Consider the following 16,059-nt stretch of genomic DNA (forward strand, 5'->3'; position numbering starts at 1 on the left):
CGTGCCAGGGGTGATAAACGAGCACCCGGCCTGGGCTCGACAGTGGGCACGCCCTGCCGACAGATACATTGTACATGCTGCCGTCACTGCCAAGCTCTCCCGCCAGCTGCGCTTCCTATTTTCGGCTCTGAGGAGGAGAGAGGTGTGACAGCGCAGGCCTCCCGATCAATCATGTTAACAGCCTCCATCCATTCTCTAGCTCGTTACACACCAACGTTCTATAAATGCTGCACTGGAATTATTATATAACCATTTTTTCTGGGGGGGGCACTGTGTAGGGGGTCTCGGATGGTTGAGGGGGGTTGGTGGCCTGGCGGTTGGGAGCTTGGGCTGGATGCTGATGGGTCGCTGGTTCGGGTCCCCGTTTTTGACCTTGTGGGAGATCTGTCGACAAGCCCTTGAGCGGGGCTTTGACCATGGGTCGCTCTGGATGGGAGTCTGTTAGATGACTGAATGTGATGTAGATGTTGAGCGGCTTTACTGCAAGTCATTTGTATGTTTAAAAAATATATTGATTTCATTCTTGTTTCCTGACCGATTCCGCGTTGGGGGGTTCCACTAAGCATAAGACGTTTTTGTCGCGCAATTTTACATCCAATGTGTGACACATGGATTTCCCAAACTCCGTTTTAGACTAAACTGAGTTCATGAGCAAAATTATCGTATTTACACTTTGTAGTCTATTTTTACACTAGCAAAACTGTTTGACTAATATCGATGCAGCATAGGCTGTTTTCAAAGGGATGCGTTGCTTTTTAAAGGCAGTCGCTTTTTAAGCATCAAATATGTTGTTTCAGTAATGTTTATGACTGAATTGTGAATAATGAGGAGTGAGAACGTTACAGTCTCACAAATATCATACCCCTCCAAAAATGCTAACGTCCCCTGTTATTGTAATGGTGAGTTTAGCATGTCTTGGGGGTATGATATTTGTGCGTCTGTAACTTTCTCACTCATCATTATTCACTATTCATTCAGGATTATTCAGAATCTTGGAAGCATCCACATTCATTTAGAAGTGATAAGAAACATATTATATTCTTATTTACAATACAAGTTACTGTAAGGGTTGCGGAACTGGTGGAAGTGGAGTCAGACTCAGGAGAACAAAAATAGGTAATAGCCAGAGCAGTTTATTTCAAAAGCAACGGCAATAAAAAACAAAAAATCTACATGGGTACAAAACCCGACCCGCACCAGTATCATAGTGCACAAGCACTTACAAACATACAATTCCACACAAGGACATGGGGGGAACAGAGGGTTAAATACACAACACTTAATGAGGGAAATGGAAAGCAGGTGTGTAGGAAAACAAGATAAAACAAATGGAAAGTGAAAAGTGGATCGACGATGGCTAGCAGACTGGTGACGTCGACCCGCCGAACACCGCCCAAACAAGGAGAGGAAACGACTTCGGTGGAAGTCCTGACAGTTACTCCAAAATGACACAATACATGATTTACCATAAATTCCTATTGGGCACAAATTAATCTGTAATACAACCAAAACAAACATCAAATGCGTCTAACAAATGTGTAGAGTCACAACCTTGATGAGTCATAGCGTGTTATGAATATTGGACCAAATACTTAACTTTTTTTAATACTTCAATGCACATATAAGTACATTTGTCCTAAAATGGGGGGGGGGACTATGTACAAAAAGTGCTGTAATTTTGAAATGGTTCACCCGATATGGATAAAATACCCTAAAATTAAAGCTGACAGTCAGAACTGTAACCTCATTGTCATGGTATTATTTCCAATACAAAATGCTGGAGTACAGAGCCAAAATAACAACAGAAAAATGTGTCACTTCTGCAGGCCAATTCAGAACTTGAACGTTCAATTATTTTAGAAAATAATTCACCCTATATTTACTTCAGTGAGTACTGAGAAAGTGCTTACTGTAGTAGGTGCAAGAAAAAGCTCATTGTAAAAGCATCATTTTTTTAAATCCAATTCCTAGAACACTACAAGAGGGACTCAAAATACCAGCTTGAGACGAGCAAAACAGAAGAGTGTTGCGTAATAAGTGTTCTTATTTTCCAGTTAAAATTCATAATATCCTAAATCTTCTGTGATCATGCAATCAAAATAATAGTAATAAGTCAACTCACAATGTATGGCTAGGCTATTTGATTACATTACCTCAAACTCATATTTAGAGACTGTAGTTTAGACCATCCCCTCAACCCCCCACTTAAAACTGTCTGTAAGGAATTGGTGCAAAGGACCATGATTCTCAAAGAACCATCTGAAACAGCTGTTATAGTCACAAAGGAAAAACACTTTTTACACTACAGTGCCAATACGAACCGATCTGTGCTGGCTCATATATTTTCTTTTCAACTTCTCAACAGTCCTCTCCAGGATGGTTCTAGCTACTATGATGAATGTTTAACCAACAGTTCAGTAGTGTGAAACAACCCTAACTTCCCACAAACTCTCTGCAGGACTTTCTGTTGAACCGTCTGAATAAGGATGTATATAGCCCCCTGATGATTAACTTCTCAGCACAGACCACAGCCGCCCAGACACAGAACATCATCATGTCAAAGCTAGATAAGCGCCGCAAAGGGGTGTACGGCCCGCCCATGGGCAAGAGAACGGTAGGTTTGCCAGGCTCTGTGTGTGTGCACATGGATGGATGCGTGCGTGCATGCGTGACTGACATTGTCATGCGTGTATGTGTTTAATTCTTGAATAATAATAATGGTGTTGATAAGCCCTCGATGTAGTGTTGTGCTGACAGTGAAAAGTAGTATTGCAGCAGAGTGAAAGACATTGTAGTTTAATAAGTTCTTCATTTGTCCAGGTGGTGTTTGTGGACGACGTGAACATGCCGGCCAGGGAGACGTACGGGGCCCAGCCCCCCGTGGAGCTGCTGCGTCAGTGGCTGGACCACTGGAACTGGTACGACATGAAGGACTGCTCCATGATCAAGCTAGTGGACATCCAGATCATGTGTGCCATGGGACCACCCGGTGAGTCTAGCACGTACAGCTCAGCTGTCCCTTTACTGAGTTTATTTGCTCACACTTTTTTTCACAACACTATTCAGCAGTTGCTGTTTATTTAAATACCAATTTTTATTCAATGTATTATTATTAATCTTTCTTAGGGGGGCATTGAAAGAAGCGTTTAAAAGGTTTACATGCTATCACAGTCATTTGTCCCAAGTGCGCTTTCTACATTTTCTAACTCTGTGCCCCTATGGAAACTGATTTGAGGATTTGGGGAGGGTGAGCTGGTCTTAGATCTGAGCCTAAGGGCACCTTCTACCGAAAGCCATTTTCAAAGCATTGGATTTCTGCCCTCAGGTGGTGGGAGAAACCCAATCACAGCTCGCTACCTACGCCACTTAAACACGGTCACCATCAACGACTTTGACGAGAAGACCATGTACACAATTTTCTCCAGAATCATGGACTGGCACCTCACTATAAGGTAACAATATAGTGTTGCTGAGAAGTTAGCCCTCTCTTCAGCAACATAGATAGATAGTTCAGCCTAGATATACAGTACATATTTAGGCCTAGACCTAACCTCCTAGACAATTAAACCCTTTCGGGTCGTTCCACCTCAAATAGCACAAAACAGAGAATTTCGACCTCCACCATTTCAGATTGTTCTGAAATCGTTTCTGTAGTTAGTTACCGGTAACATTTGCATACCTGCAATTATTTTGTTGAAATATAATATGATCTCTGAGATCAAATAGGCCGTTGTAATTAATAGGATTCATATAATATTCAATAAATGAAGTACCTAACATCCGATTTGGAAAAAACTTCTAACAATGAGGAATTCAAATAAAATGGCCAAAAGCCACCCACGGACCCCCCACACCGCTGCTGAAAAAAATCCTAGGGGAAACACTGTATTGTCACAGAACAGTTGGTGCCATATGGAGGATAGTTAGCCCAACTCTGTACCTATAAGAGGTTATAACATGGCATATACACACAGTTGTCATGAAGTGGTATGTATTTTGCAATGTTCTGTGATTTGTCAAGTACACTCCTTGTCACGTTCGTCATAAGGAGTAGACCAAGATGCAGCGTGGTATGTTCCCATCCTTTATTTTGGAATAGAAACCTTCAAAGAACAAAACAACAAAGCGAACAAACGAAACGTGAAGCTATAATAATGCTCACAGGCATCTGATACATAGACAAGATCCCACAAAGCACAATGGGGAAATGGCTACCTAAATATGATCCCCAATCAGAGACAACGATAAACAGCTGCCTCTGATTGGGAACCATAACAGGCCAACATAGATATACAATTCCCCTAGATAACCCACCCTTAACCTTTCTAGCGGAACCCCTCGACAACATTCCGCTGAAAAGGCATTGCGTAAAATAAAAAAATATTTTTCAGAAAAATGTAACTTTCACACATTAACACGTCCAATACAGCAAATAAAATATAAACATCTCGTTAATCTACCCATTGTGTCGGATTTCAAAAATGCTTTACAGCGAAAGCACAACAAATGATTATGTCAGGTCATAGCCAAGTCGAAAAAAACACAGCCATTTTTCTAGCCAAAGGTAGGACAAAAAGCAGAAATATAGATAAAATGTATCACTAACCTTTGATGCCCTTCATCAGATGACACTCATAGGACATCATGTTATACAATACATGTATGTTTTGTTCGATAATGTGCATATTTATATCCAAAAATCTCAGTTTACATTGCCGCCTTACGTGCAGTCATGTTGCAGTAATGTGTTGATTCCAAAACATCCAGTGATTTTGCAGAAATACTCATAATAAACATTGATAAAAGATATGTGTTATTCACAGAATTAAAGATAGACTTCTCCTTAATGCAACCACTGTGTCAGATTTAAAAACAAAAAAAAAATACGAATAAAGCATAAGCTGAGAATGGCGCTCAGAACCCAATCCAGCCAGAGAAATATTGGCCATTTTGGAGTCAACAGAAGTTAGAAACAACACTATAAATATTCACTTAACTTTGTTGATCTTCATCAGAAGGCACTCCCAGGAATCTCAGTTCGACAATAAATGACTGATTTGTTCCATAAAGTCCATCATTTATGTCCAAATAGCCACTTGTTGTTAGCGTGTTCAGCCCAGTAATCCATCTTCATGAGGCGCAGGCACTTCATCCAGACAAAGACTCGAAAAGTTATGTTACAGTCCTTTAGAAACATGTCAAATGATGTATGGAATCAATCTTTAGGATATTTTTAACATAAAACATCAGTAATGTTCCAACCGGAGAATTCCTTTGTCTTCAGAAAAGCACTGGAACGAGAGGTAACTCTGTTTGGAGCGCACGTCATGAGACCAAGGCACTCTGCCAGACCACTGACTCAAAGAGGTCTCATGAGCCCCTCCTTTATAGTAGAATCGTCATTCAAGTTTCTAAAGACGGTTGACATCTAGTGGAAGCCGTAGGAAGTGCATCCATATCCATATCTCAATGTGTATTCTGAAAAACTACAAACTTCAGATGTCCCAGTTCCTGGTTGGATTTTTCTTAGGTTTTCGCCTGCCATATGAGTTCTGTTATACTCACAGACATAATTCAACAGTTTTAGAAATTTCAGAGTGTTTTCTATCCAATACTAATAATAATATGTATATATTAGCATCTGGGACATAGTAGGAGGCAGTTCACTCTGGGAATGCTATTTATCAAAAGTGAAATTGCTGGCCCCTATCCCAAAAAGTTTAATCACACCCCGACCTAACCAATATAGAGAATAAACAGCTCTCTATGGTCAGGGCACTGGAGGTCTAGAGCGTAGAGCTGGCACAACCCGTCATGGCTGGATGCTCACTTTAGCCTGGCAAGTGCGGGGCGCTGGCACAGGACGCACTGGCTGGGCAGCTGCACTGGCGACACAGTGCGTAGAGCCGGTGCAGGATATCCTGGACCGAGGAGGCATACTGGAGACGAGCAGTGCGAGGAGCTGGCACAGAACACACCGGGCTGTGGATGCGCACTGGAGACACATTGCGTGTCTCCGCAAAACATGCTCCTCACAGCAACTGTCTTACTCCAGACACCAAACCAGCCACTCTACCTCATCACTCCCCTCAACTATCTTACAATTATCCTCGCTCAATCTATCCCAACATTCCTTCGCCGATCACTCCGTGTGCCCCTCCCCAATTTTTTTTTTGAGGCTGCCTCCCGGGCTTCCGTCATGGCTGCGAACCCCGGTGTCGTCGTTGTCCTTCCTTCACAGCTTGCGTCTGCTTCCATGGAAGGCTTTCGTCTCCTGCCATTACCTCCTCCCAAGTCCAGGATGTCTTTACCTCCTAGATATCCTCCCAGGCCCAGGATACCTGCTCCTCTTGGCCACGCTGCTTGGTCAGTTTGTGGTGGGATCTTCTGTCACGTTCGTGGAGTAGACCAAGATGCAGCGTGGTATGTTTCCATCCTTTATTTTGGAAGAGAAAACTTCAAAGAACAAAGCGAACAAACGAAACGTGAAGCTACAATAATGCTCACAGGCAAATGTGCATAGACAAGATCCCACAAAGCACAATGGGGAAATGGCTACCTAAATATGATCCCCAATCAGAGACAACGATAAACAGCTGCCTCTGATTGGGAACCATACCAGGCCAACATAGATATACAATTCCCATAGATAACGCACCCTTACTCACAACCCGACCTAACCAACATAGAGAATAAACAGCTCTCTATGGTCAGGGCGTGACACTCCTATATTCTCGTATTCACATATTAACATTACTCCTATCTTTCAACACGCATGTTTTAACGAGTAAATTGTCATGTAAATTGTTAAGACAAACCTGCATGATTGAAGGTAATGAGGGTCAAAGCCTGGCTACATCTTCTCAAATTACTATATGACACTTTTATTTCCAGGTTTTGCCAAAGGGTTCTGTTGATAGTATTGACAGACAGCTGTAAGAATATTAAAAGATAAATATACAATGCAGAAAACTAAAGATCAATGGAACTAGTTGTTTTTCTTTAATGGGGAAGTGAAGATTAATGGGTCAGGGACATGGGTTGTTTTTCAGCTCAACAACTGTTTAGAATCTGTGTAGGGGTTCCAGTCCGGGACTCATACAGTTAAAAATCAAATCAAATGTATTTATAAAGCCCTTCTTACATCAGCTGATATCTCAAAGTGCTGTACAGATATCCAGCCTAAAACCCCAAACAGCAAGCAATGCAGGTGTAGAAGCACGATGGCTAGGAAAAACTCCCTAGAAAATCCAGAACCTAGAAAGAAACCTAGAGAGGAACCAGGCTATGAGGGGTGGCAAGTCCTCTTCTGGCTGTGCCGGGTGGAGATTTTAACAGAAGATGGCCAAGATGTTCATAGAAATGTTCATAGATGACCAGCAGGGTCAAATAATAATAATCACAGTGGTTGTCGAGGGTGCGACAGGTCAGCACCTCAGGAGTAAATGTCAGTTGGCTTTTCATAGCCGATCATTCAGAGTATCTCTACCACTCCTGCTGTCTTTAGAGAGTTGAAAACAGCAGGTCTGGGACAGGTAGCACGTCCGGTGAACAGGTCAGGGTTCCATAGCCGCAGGCAGAACAGTTGAAACTGGAGCAGCAGCAAGGCCAGGAGGACTGGGGACAGCAAGGAGTCATCAGGCCAGGTAGTCCTGAGGCATGGTCCTAGGGCTCAGGTCCTCCGATAGAGAAAAAGAAAGAAAGAGAGGGAAATAAAGAGAGAATTAGTGAGAGCATACTTAAATTTACACAGTACACCGGATAAGACAGGAGAAGAACTCCAGATATATCAGACTGACCCTAGCCCCCCGACACATGAACTACTGCAGCATAAATACTGGAGGATGAGACAGGAGGGGTCGGGAGACACTGTGGCCCCATCCGACAATACCCCTGGACAGGGCCAAACAGGCAGGATATAACCCCACCCACTTTGCCAAAGCACAGCCCCCACACCACTAGAGGGATATCTTCAACCACCAACTTACCATCTTGAGACAAGGCTGAGTATAGCCCACAATAGATTTCCGCCACGCCAAAACCCAAGGGGGGCACCAACCCAGACAAAACTAGGTCCAGAGTATGACTGTGGTAGTGAGTAGGTCCGGAGACATGTTGTACAAAATCCACTGAGTCGATGATGGCTCCGAAAGCCTTTTGGATTGGGTCTGTGGACTTTTCCATGGGAATATTAAAGTCACCAAAAATATGAATATTATCTGCCATGACTACAAGGTCTGGTAGGAATTCAGGGAACTCAGTGAGGAACATGTTAGCAACATCTTCGCCTTTGCAGGATGCGCAGGGGATATGGTCACTAGAGTAACCAGGAGGTGAGGCCTCATTTAACACAGTAAAGGCTTAAGCCATGTTTCAGTCAGGCCAATGACATCAAGATTATGATCAGTGATAAATTAGTTAATTGACTATAACTGCCTTGGAAGTGAGGGATCTAATGTTAGGTAGCCCTATTTTGAGATGTGAGGTATCTCAATCTTTTTCTATAATGGCAGGAATGGAGGAGGTCTTCATTCCAGTGAGGTTGCTAAGGCGAACATCGCCATGTTTAGTTTCGCCCAAACTAGGTCGAGGCACAGACACGGTCTCAATGGGGATAGTTGAGCTGACTACACTGACTGTGCTAGTGGCAGACTCCTCTAAGCTGGCAGGCTGGCTAACAGCCTGCTGAAGTCGGAAGTTTACATACACCTTAGCCAAATACATTTAAACTCACTTTTTCACAATTCCTGACATTTAATCCTAGTAAAAATTCCCTGTTTTTGGTCAGTTAAGATCACCACTTTGTTGTAATTAAGAATGTGAAATGTCAGAATAATAGTAGAGAGAATGATTTATTTCCGCTTTTATTTCTTTCATCACATTCTCAGTGGGTCAAAAGTTTACATACCTGCGAGACTTCTCCCGCGTCATCCAGGGCATTTGTCTGTCCCGACCTGAAACAGCTGAGAACCCCAGCGCCATCAAGCGCCTCTGGGTGCATTAGTATTTGGTAACATTGCCTTTAAATTGTTTAACTTGGGTCAAACGTTTTGGGTAGCCTTCCACAAGCTTCCCACAGTAAATTGGGTTGAATTTTGGCCCATTTCTCCTGACAGAGCTAGTGTAACTGAGTCAGATTTGACGGCCGCCTTGCTCGCACATGCTTTTTCAGTTCTGCCCACAAATGTTCTATAGGATTGAGGTCATGGCTTTGTGATTATTTTGTACCTGTTTCCTCAAACATCTTCACAAGGTCATTTGCTGCTGTTCTGGGATTGATTTGCACTTTTCGCACCAAAGTACGTTCATCTCTAGGAGACAGAACACGTCTCCTTCCTGAGCGGTAGGACGGCTGCGTGGTCCTATGGTGTTTATACTTGCATACTATTATTCGTACAGATGAACGTGGTACCTTCAGGTATTTGGAAATTGCTCCCAAGGATGAACCAGAACTACAATTTTTGTTCTGAGGTCTTGGCTGATTTATTTTGATTTTCCCATGATGTCAAGCAAAGAGGCACTGAGTTTGAAGGTAGGCCTTGAAATACATCCACAGGTACACCTCCAATTGTCTTAAATGCCTAACAGAAGCTTCAAAAGCCATGACATAATTTTCTGGAATTTTCCAAGCTGTTTAAAGGGGCATTCAACTTAGTGTATGTAAACTTCTGACCCACTGAAATTGTGATACAGTGAATTATAAGTTAAATAATCTGTAACAATTGTTGGAAAAATTACTTGTGTCATGCGCAAAGTATATGTCCTTACCGACTTGCCAACCTAAGTTTATTTAAACTTCCGACTTCAACTGTAGCTATATGTGGCAAGTTGTCATTGGTCCAAATGATCTATACATTGAAGCTGACATGTGATACTTTGTATTTTCACCATTGGCCCAATTTTGCTGCAATGAATTCTAATTGGTCAACCACAGGTTCGATTTTTGTTTAAACTACATCCTGTCTCTTTGTTCAGTGGAGAAACAATGAGAACAGAGAAGAATGAAGATCAACCATCCACTTTCCAGCATAACAACTATGATTTGTTCTCTTTTAATAAATATATTTCTCTCCCCTTGATTTGCTTTAGGGTCTGTGTTGTTGAAGAATATCATAAATTGCTAACATGGCTGAGGCTATTGTGTGTGTGAGTGTGCGTGTGTGTGTGCGTATGTGGAACGTTTGCACAATTGTTATTGTGTATATATAATATAATTTATAACTCCTCACCTCTTCCTCACCAGGTTTGCTTTCCCCAAGCCATTTGCAACGCTGACCGCTCAGATCATAAATGGCACAATGTCTGTGTACCAGGAGGCCACCAAGAACCTGCTGCCAACCCCAGCCAAGTCCCACTACCTTTTTAACCTGCGAGACTTCTCCCGCGTCATCCAGGGCATTTGTCTGTCCCGACCTGAAACAGCTGAGAACCCCAGTGCCATCAAGCGCCTCTGGGTGCATGAGGTATGTATACAGGGCTCAGTATTCACTCACGCTTGCCCGGGACAGGTAAAAAAAGAAATAATTCAGACAAGCAGAACATAGATGTAAAGTAAAAAAGTCACTAAAATCACAATATCAAATATTTTATCCTATCAGAATTGGATCAAAGTGTCCTCCGGATGCGATGTGTTGCAGACTTTCATCTCCCAAACTCTGCCCTTGCATTACCGTGGTGTTATCTATCCATATGGGAAGTACAAATATTGGGAGAAATTAATTAAGTTGAGTGGCAAATTAATTGTAATTTTATTAACATTAATGCAACAAAACAAATCTAACTTTTCAAGACAGGCGTTAATCTTGTGTTAGGCACAGCGCATCGGAGTAGAAACCATTGAAAGGCACAAACGGTCTTTCGATCACATGTGGTTGTGATGGAAGACTGATTGCTTCCAACAAGAGTACACAACTTGCACATTTACAGCTATCTTTGACATTTTTTTTTATGTCTTAAAGGGGCAGTGTTGTTCACTACCTAACCAAAAGTGTGCACACCTTCCCCTCAAACATCTCATTCCAAAATTATGGGCATTAAGATGGAGTTGGTCCTCCCCTTTTCTGCTATAGCCTCCACTCTTCTGGGATGGCTTTCCACTAGATGCTGGAACATTGCTGTAGGGACTTGCTTCCATTCAGGGACAAGACCATTAGTGAGGTCGGGCTCTGATGTTGGGCGATTAGGCCTGGCTCGCAGTCAGCGTTCCATTTTTTCCCAAAGGTGTTTGATAGGGTTGAGGTCAGGGCTCTGTGCAGGCCAGTTAAGTTCTTCCACACCGATCTCTACAAATAATTTCTGTATGGACCTCGCTTTGTGCACTGGGGCATTGTCATGCTGAAACAGGAAATGGCCTTTTCCCAAATAGTTGCCACAAATTTGGAAGCACAGAATCGTGTAGAATGTTGTAGGGTTAAGATTTTCCTTCACTGGAACTAAGGGCCTAGCCCAAACCATGAATAACGGTCCCAGACCATTTTTCCTTCTCCACCAAACTTTAGAGTTGGCACTATGCATTTTGTCAGGTAGTATTCTCCTGGCATCCGCCAAGCCCAGATTCGTCTGTCAGACTGCCAGATGGTGATGCGTTATTGATCACTCCAGAGAATGTTTCCAATGCTCCAGAGCCCAATAGCGGCGAGCTTTACACCACTTCAACCGATGCTTGGCAATGCACATGGTGCTCTTAGGCTTGTGTGTAATAATAATAATAATAATAATAATTAATTTTATTTTGTGAAATGATTTGTTGCATCATACAACACCAAAACAAATTTCAGTCACCTTTTTAGCCCATGGTGATAGACATTTATTTTTATTTTTGGACTTGAGCTTTAGGCTTGAAGTCAAAAATCTATCCTACTTGTCCGAAGATCAAGTGGCGTTAAAAAGGTTATTGTCAAGCCCTTACTCACCGGCCAGTTTATTAGGTACACCCATCTAGTACCGGGTCGGACCCCCCTTTGCCTCCAGAACAGCCTGAATTATTTGTGGCATTTTACAAGGTGTCGGAAACTTCCACAGGGATGTTGGTCTAAGCTGATGCGGTGGCATCATGTAGTTGCTGCAGATTGGACGGCGGGAACATTCATGCTGCGAATAGCCCGTTCCATCTCATCCCAAATACTGAATGCTCTATTGGATTGAGGTCTGGGGACTGTGCAGGCCTCTCAAGTAAACTGAACTCGCTGTTGTATTCCAGGCAATGTTTTTCCACTCCGCAATTGTCCAGTGTTGTTGATCGCGTGCTCACTGGGGCCACTTCTTCTTGTTTTTAGCTGATGGGAGTGGAACCCGGTGTGGTCATCTGCTGCATTCATCCATCGGTGACCAGGATCGAAGAGTTGTCCGCTGACTGGATGTTTTTTTGTTTGTCTCACCATCTTCGGTGAACCCTAGACAATGTTGTGGGTGAAAATCCCAGGACGGTGGCGATTTCTGAGATACTGGATCTGGCTCGCCTGGCACCGACGATCATACTACGATCAAAGACACTTAGGTCACTTGTTTTGCCCATTCTGACGTTCAATTGAACAGTAACTTAATAAACTGTCCCATGAGTCTATTTTCTCAAGGTTCTAACAAATCATGACGTGTAAATTGTAATAATATTCAGGGGCCCGTTGCACCAGTTGGTCTTAAGTGGGTCGTAACTCTATTTCCAGCGTAAAATGTGCTCTACTCCGGGCCAAAAACGATACCTGTTGCTCCCACCTGGGTGTAAGCCCTTCTATGAGCTACGCATGGACGTAGATTCTATGCCTACTAGGGAGCAGGTGTAGGGTGTTAAATTGGGACTGTCTTTTTCATGATATGCACAGAAAATAATAGAAATCTATATTTTTTCAGGATGTGAGTCTACATTTCACAACCTCTTTTTGAGTTGCCTATGCGCGAGTCAATAGCAACATAATACACTTGATGTAAATGCTACATTATAGCATGCTAAATATGTCTGATCAGATATTAGCAAACTAATAGATGAGCTGCCACCTCCACCTATTTGCCCAGCCAGAGCTCAATTAACCAAATATACAGATACAAGTCAAGGCTTTAAGTCAGGATATAGCCTAGCCTACTACGTGAGTGAAGAGCTAAATAATCCACCTGTTATACTTGGCTAGTGTAGGCTACATAATATGGCTAGTGTAGGCTAAAAATCTTATTACACTGTTAGATGAGAAAACTAGACTAAATATTATCATCATGAACACTCACTTCAATTTGGCTAACATTTTCCCAGCCTAATTGTAACCAAATATCCAAATGGAGATTCTGTGAAATCAAAAATCTGACGCTTATCTCAAAGCAGTGCAATAACGCTGTCCCAATCATTACGGTGCTGAAATTATAGTGACCACATTGATTAAACGGTTGGATGACTTTGGGAGTTTCAGTAAGCAACAATATGGTCAATGCCTTCAATGGCATTAGCCTACTTAATTACAATATTTTTGTAAGTTAGTGATATAAATTTCCACAGTAATTATTGATTGATCCAGCCAGTTGTGGTTAAGAAAACGTGCATGCATAGTGGCGGGCTTTGCGAAGTGATGGGACATGCCTCGCAAAGTTTCGAACTGCTACTAGGATGGTAACAGCCTTGTAATGTGCAGTGCCTAGCAACCATCATTATGAAGCTTCAAATCTCATGACATAGCTATGCCAGCATTGCTTTCTTCAAACTTAGCTATGACTAGTCATATTTTTGGTTGGTGCAACAGGTGTAAATTATGATCCCAAAGTTTTTTATGCCCAACTGGTGCAACCGGTCCTAGGTGTTCAATTCTCATGCTGACAAATTGCTACTTCATTCACTCTCACAGGTCCAGAGGGTGTACTACGACCGTCTAGTGCACGACTCAGACCGGGCCTGGATGGTGGGCTACCTCCAGGAGGTGTCCCAGTCCTTCCTCAAAGAGGACTTCCACCAGCTCTTCCAGCACCTAGACCAGGACCAGGACGGGTGCGTGACGGAGGATGACCTCCGCAGCCTCATGTTCTGCGACTTCCACGACCCCAAGGGCGAGGACCGTAACTACCGCGAGGTGAACAACCTGGACCAGCTGCGGCAGGTGGTTGAGTCGCACCTGGATGAGTACAACAACGTCAGCAAGGCGCCCATGAACCTGGTGCTCTTCCGCTTCGCCATCGAGCATGTGTGCCGTATCTCGCGCGTGCTCAAGCAGCCGCGCGGCCATGCCTTGCTGGTGGGGGTGGGCGGGAGTGGGAGACAGTCTGTTACCAGGTTGGCCGCCCACATGGCAGAGGCGGAGCTCTTCCAGGTGGAGAAACTTTTTTTTCATTAACAATTGTATTTTGTATAAAATTACAAACTCTCAATAACAGTCACAATATACTTTTTGAACAGGTGGAGATTGCAAAGAGCTACGGCATGACGGAGTGGCGTGACGACCTCAAGCTGATCATGCGCAAGTCCACGCAGGGCGACACGCACGGTGTCTTCCTCTTCACTGACACACAGATCAAGATGGAGTCCTTCCTGGAGGACGTCAGCAACCTGCTCAACACTGGAGAGGTGATGGATGGACGGACAGACAGACAGACACTTTTCTTTATCCCTTATATAGAAATTCATGGTCACAGACACAACAACAGAGACAAAGACACAGACTAGTCGTATACATTTTGTGATTTCTGTAATTTGCCTTTCTTGAACTTTTCTTTAATCATGTTAATATTGCATGAATTAATGAATGGTTTGCATGAACATTCGAGATACACACCCATATCTCAATTTACGAAATACATAAATGCAAACATTTAGGTGGTTTAAAATGTTTTATAATAATCCCCCAAAAAATGGCTACAGTGTCATGAAAAAATCCTAATTTCCTTCCTTTTCCCCCTTCCTCACGCCAGGTACCCAACCTGTTTGCGACTGACGAGAAAGCAGAGATCTGCGAGCGCATGCGTGTGCTTGATCGTCAAAGGGAGCGCGACAAGCAGACGGATGGCAGCCCGCTATCGCTCTTCAACATGTTCCTGGAGCGCTGCCGCTCGCAGCTGCACGTGGTGCTGGCCATGAGCCCTATTGGAGACACCTTCCGGAGCCGCCTGAGACGCTTCCCTGCCCTCATCAACTGTTGCACCATCGACTGGTTCCAGGTAATATACACTACATGACCAAAAGTATGTTGTTACCTGCTCATCGAACATCTCATTACAAAATCATGGGCATTAATATGGAGTTGGTCCACCATTTGCTGCTATTCTTCTGGGAAGGCTTTCTTCTGAGAAGGCTTTCCAATAGATATTGGAACATTGCTGCATGCTTGCTTCCATTCAGCCTCAAGACCATTAGTGAGGTCGGCACTGATATTGGGCGATTAGGCCTGGCTCTCAGTCAACGTTCCAATTCATCCCAAAGGTGTTCAATGGGGCTGAGGTCAGGGCTCTGTGCAGCCCAGTCTAGTTCTTCCACACCTTTCTCGACAAATCATTTCTGTATGGACCTCGCTTTGTGCACAGGGGCATTGTCATACTGAAACAGGAAAGGTCCTTCCCCAAATTGTTGCCACAAATTTGGAAGCACATAATCGTCTAGAATGTAATTGTATGCTGTATCTTTAATATTTCCTGGATCCTGGAGGAGTTAAACCGGGTGAACCCCCCAGGGTTCGGCTGGGAATGCTACGTAGTCTCATGGACCTGCTTCCCTATTCCCCAGCTGAGTGCTGTTGCCAGGCACGAGGTGGGAAGGATGGTCTCGGGGTCCGAGGGTGTAGACGCAGGGCTATAGCGGCGTGACAGAGCTTCCGGCTTGATATTCTTGGATCCCAATCAGTAGGAGAGGGAGAAGTTAAACCGGGTGAAAAGCAGGACCTACCTAGCTTGCGGTACGAAGATATTCCAGGTTCTTGTGATCCGTCCACACAATGAACAGATGTTCCGTCCCTTCCAAGCAGTGTCTCCACTCCTCCAACGCCATCTTCACTGCGAGAAGCTCACTATTCCCCACATCGTAATTCCTCTCCGTGGCATTGAGGCGATGGGAGAAGAAGGCGCAGGGATGTAACTGTGCGGAGATATTCCAGGTTC

At 43.6% G+C, this 16,059-nt stretch overlaps 1 protein-coding gene across 2 annotated transcripts in view; it reads left to right on the forward strand.

Annotated features, from left to right (window-relative positions):
• dnah7 (dynein, axonemal, heavy chain 7) overlaps positions 1-16,059 on the forward strand; it is a 241,518-nt gene that overhangs the window by 116,097 nt on the left and 109,362 nt on the right. For both annotated transcript variants that reach the window (XM_036974097.1, XM_021596897.2), the window contains exons 37-43: positions 2,459-2,614; positions 2,821-2,989; positions 3,326-3,452; positions 10,244-10,463; positions 13,824-14,282; positions 14,369-14,536; positions 14,881-15,126. In XM_036974097.1, the coding sequence (XP_036829992.1) occupies positions 2,459-2,614; positions 2,821-2,989; positions 3,326-3,452; positions 10,244-10,463; positions 13,824-14,282; positions 14,369-14,536; positions 14,881-15,126 (1,545 nt within the window). The remainder of the gene's footprint in view (positions 1-2,458; positions 2,615-2,820; positions 2,990-3,325; positions 3,453-10,243; positions 10,464-13,823; positions 14,283-14,368; positions 14,537-14,880; positions 15,127-16,059) is intronic.

Source organism: Oncorhynchus mykiss, chromosome 3, assembly GCF_013265735.2.
Source record: "Oncorhynchus mykiss isolate Arlee chromosome 3, USDA_OmykA_1.1, whole genome shotgun sequence".
NCBI classification, from domain to species: domain Eukaryota; kingdom Metazoa; phylum Chordata; class Actinopteri; order Salmoniformes; family Salmonidae; genus Oncorhynchus; species Oncorhynchus mykiss.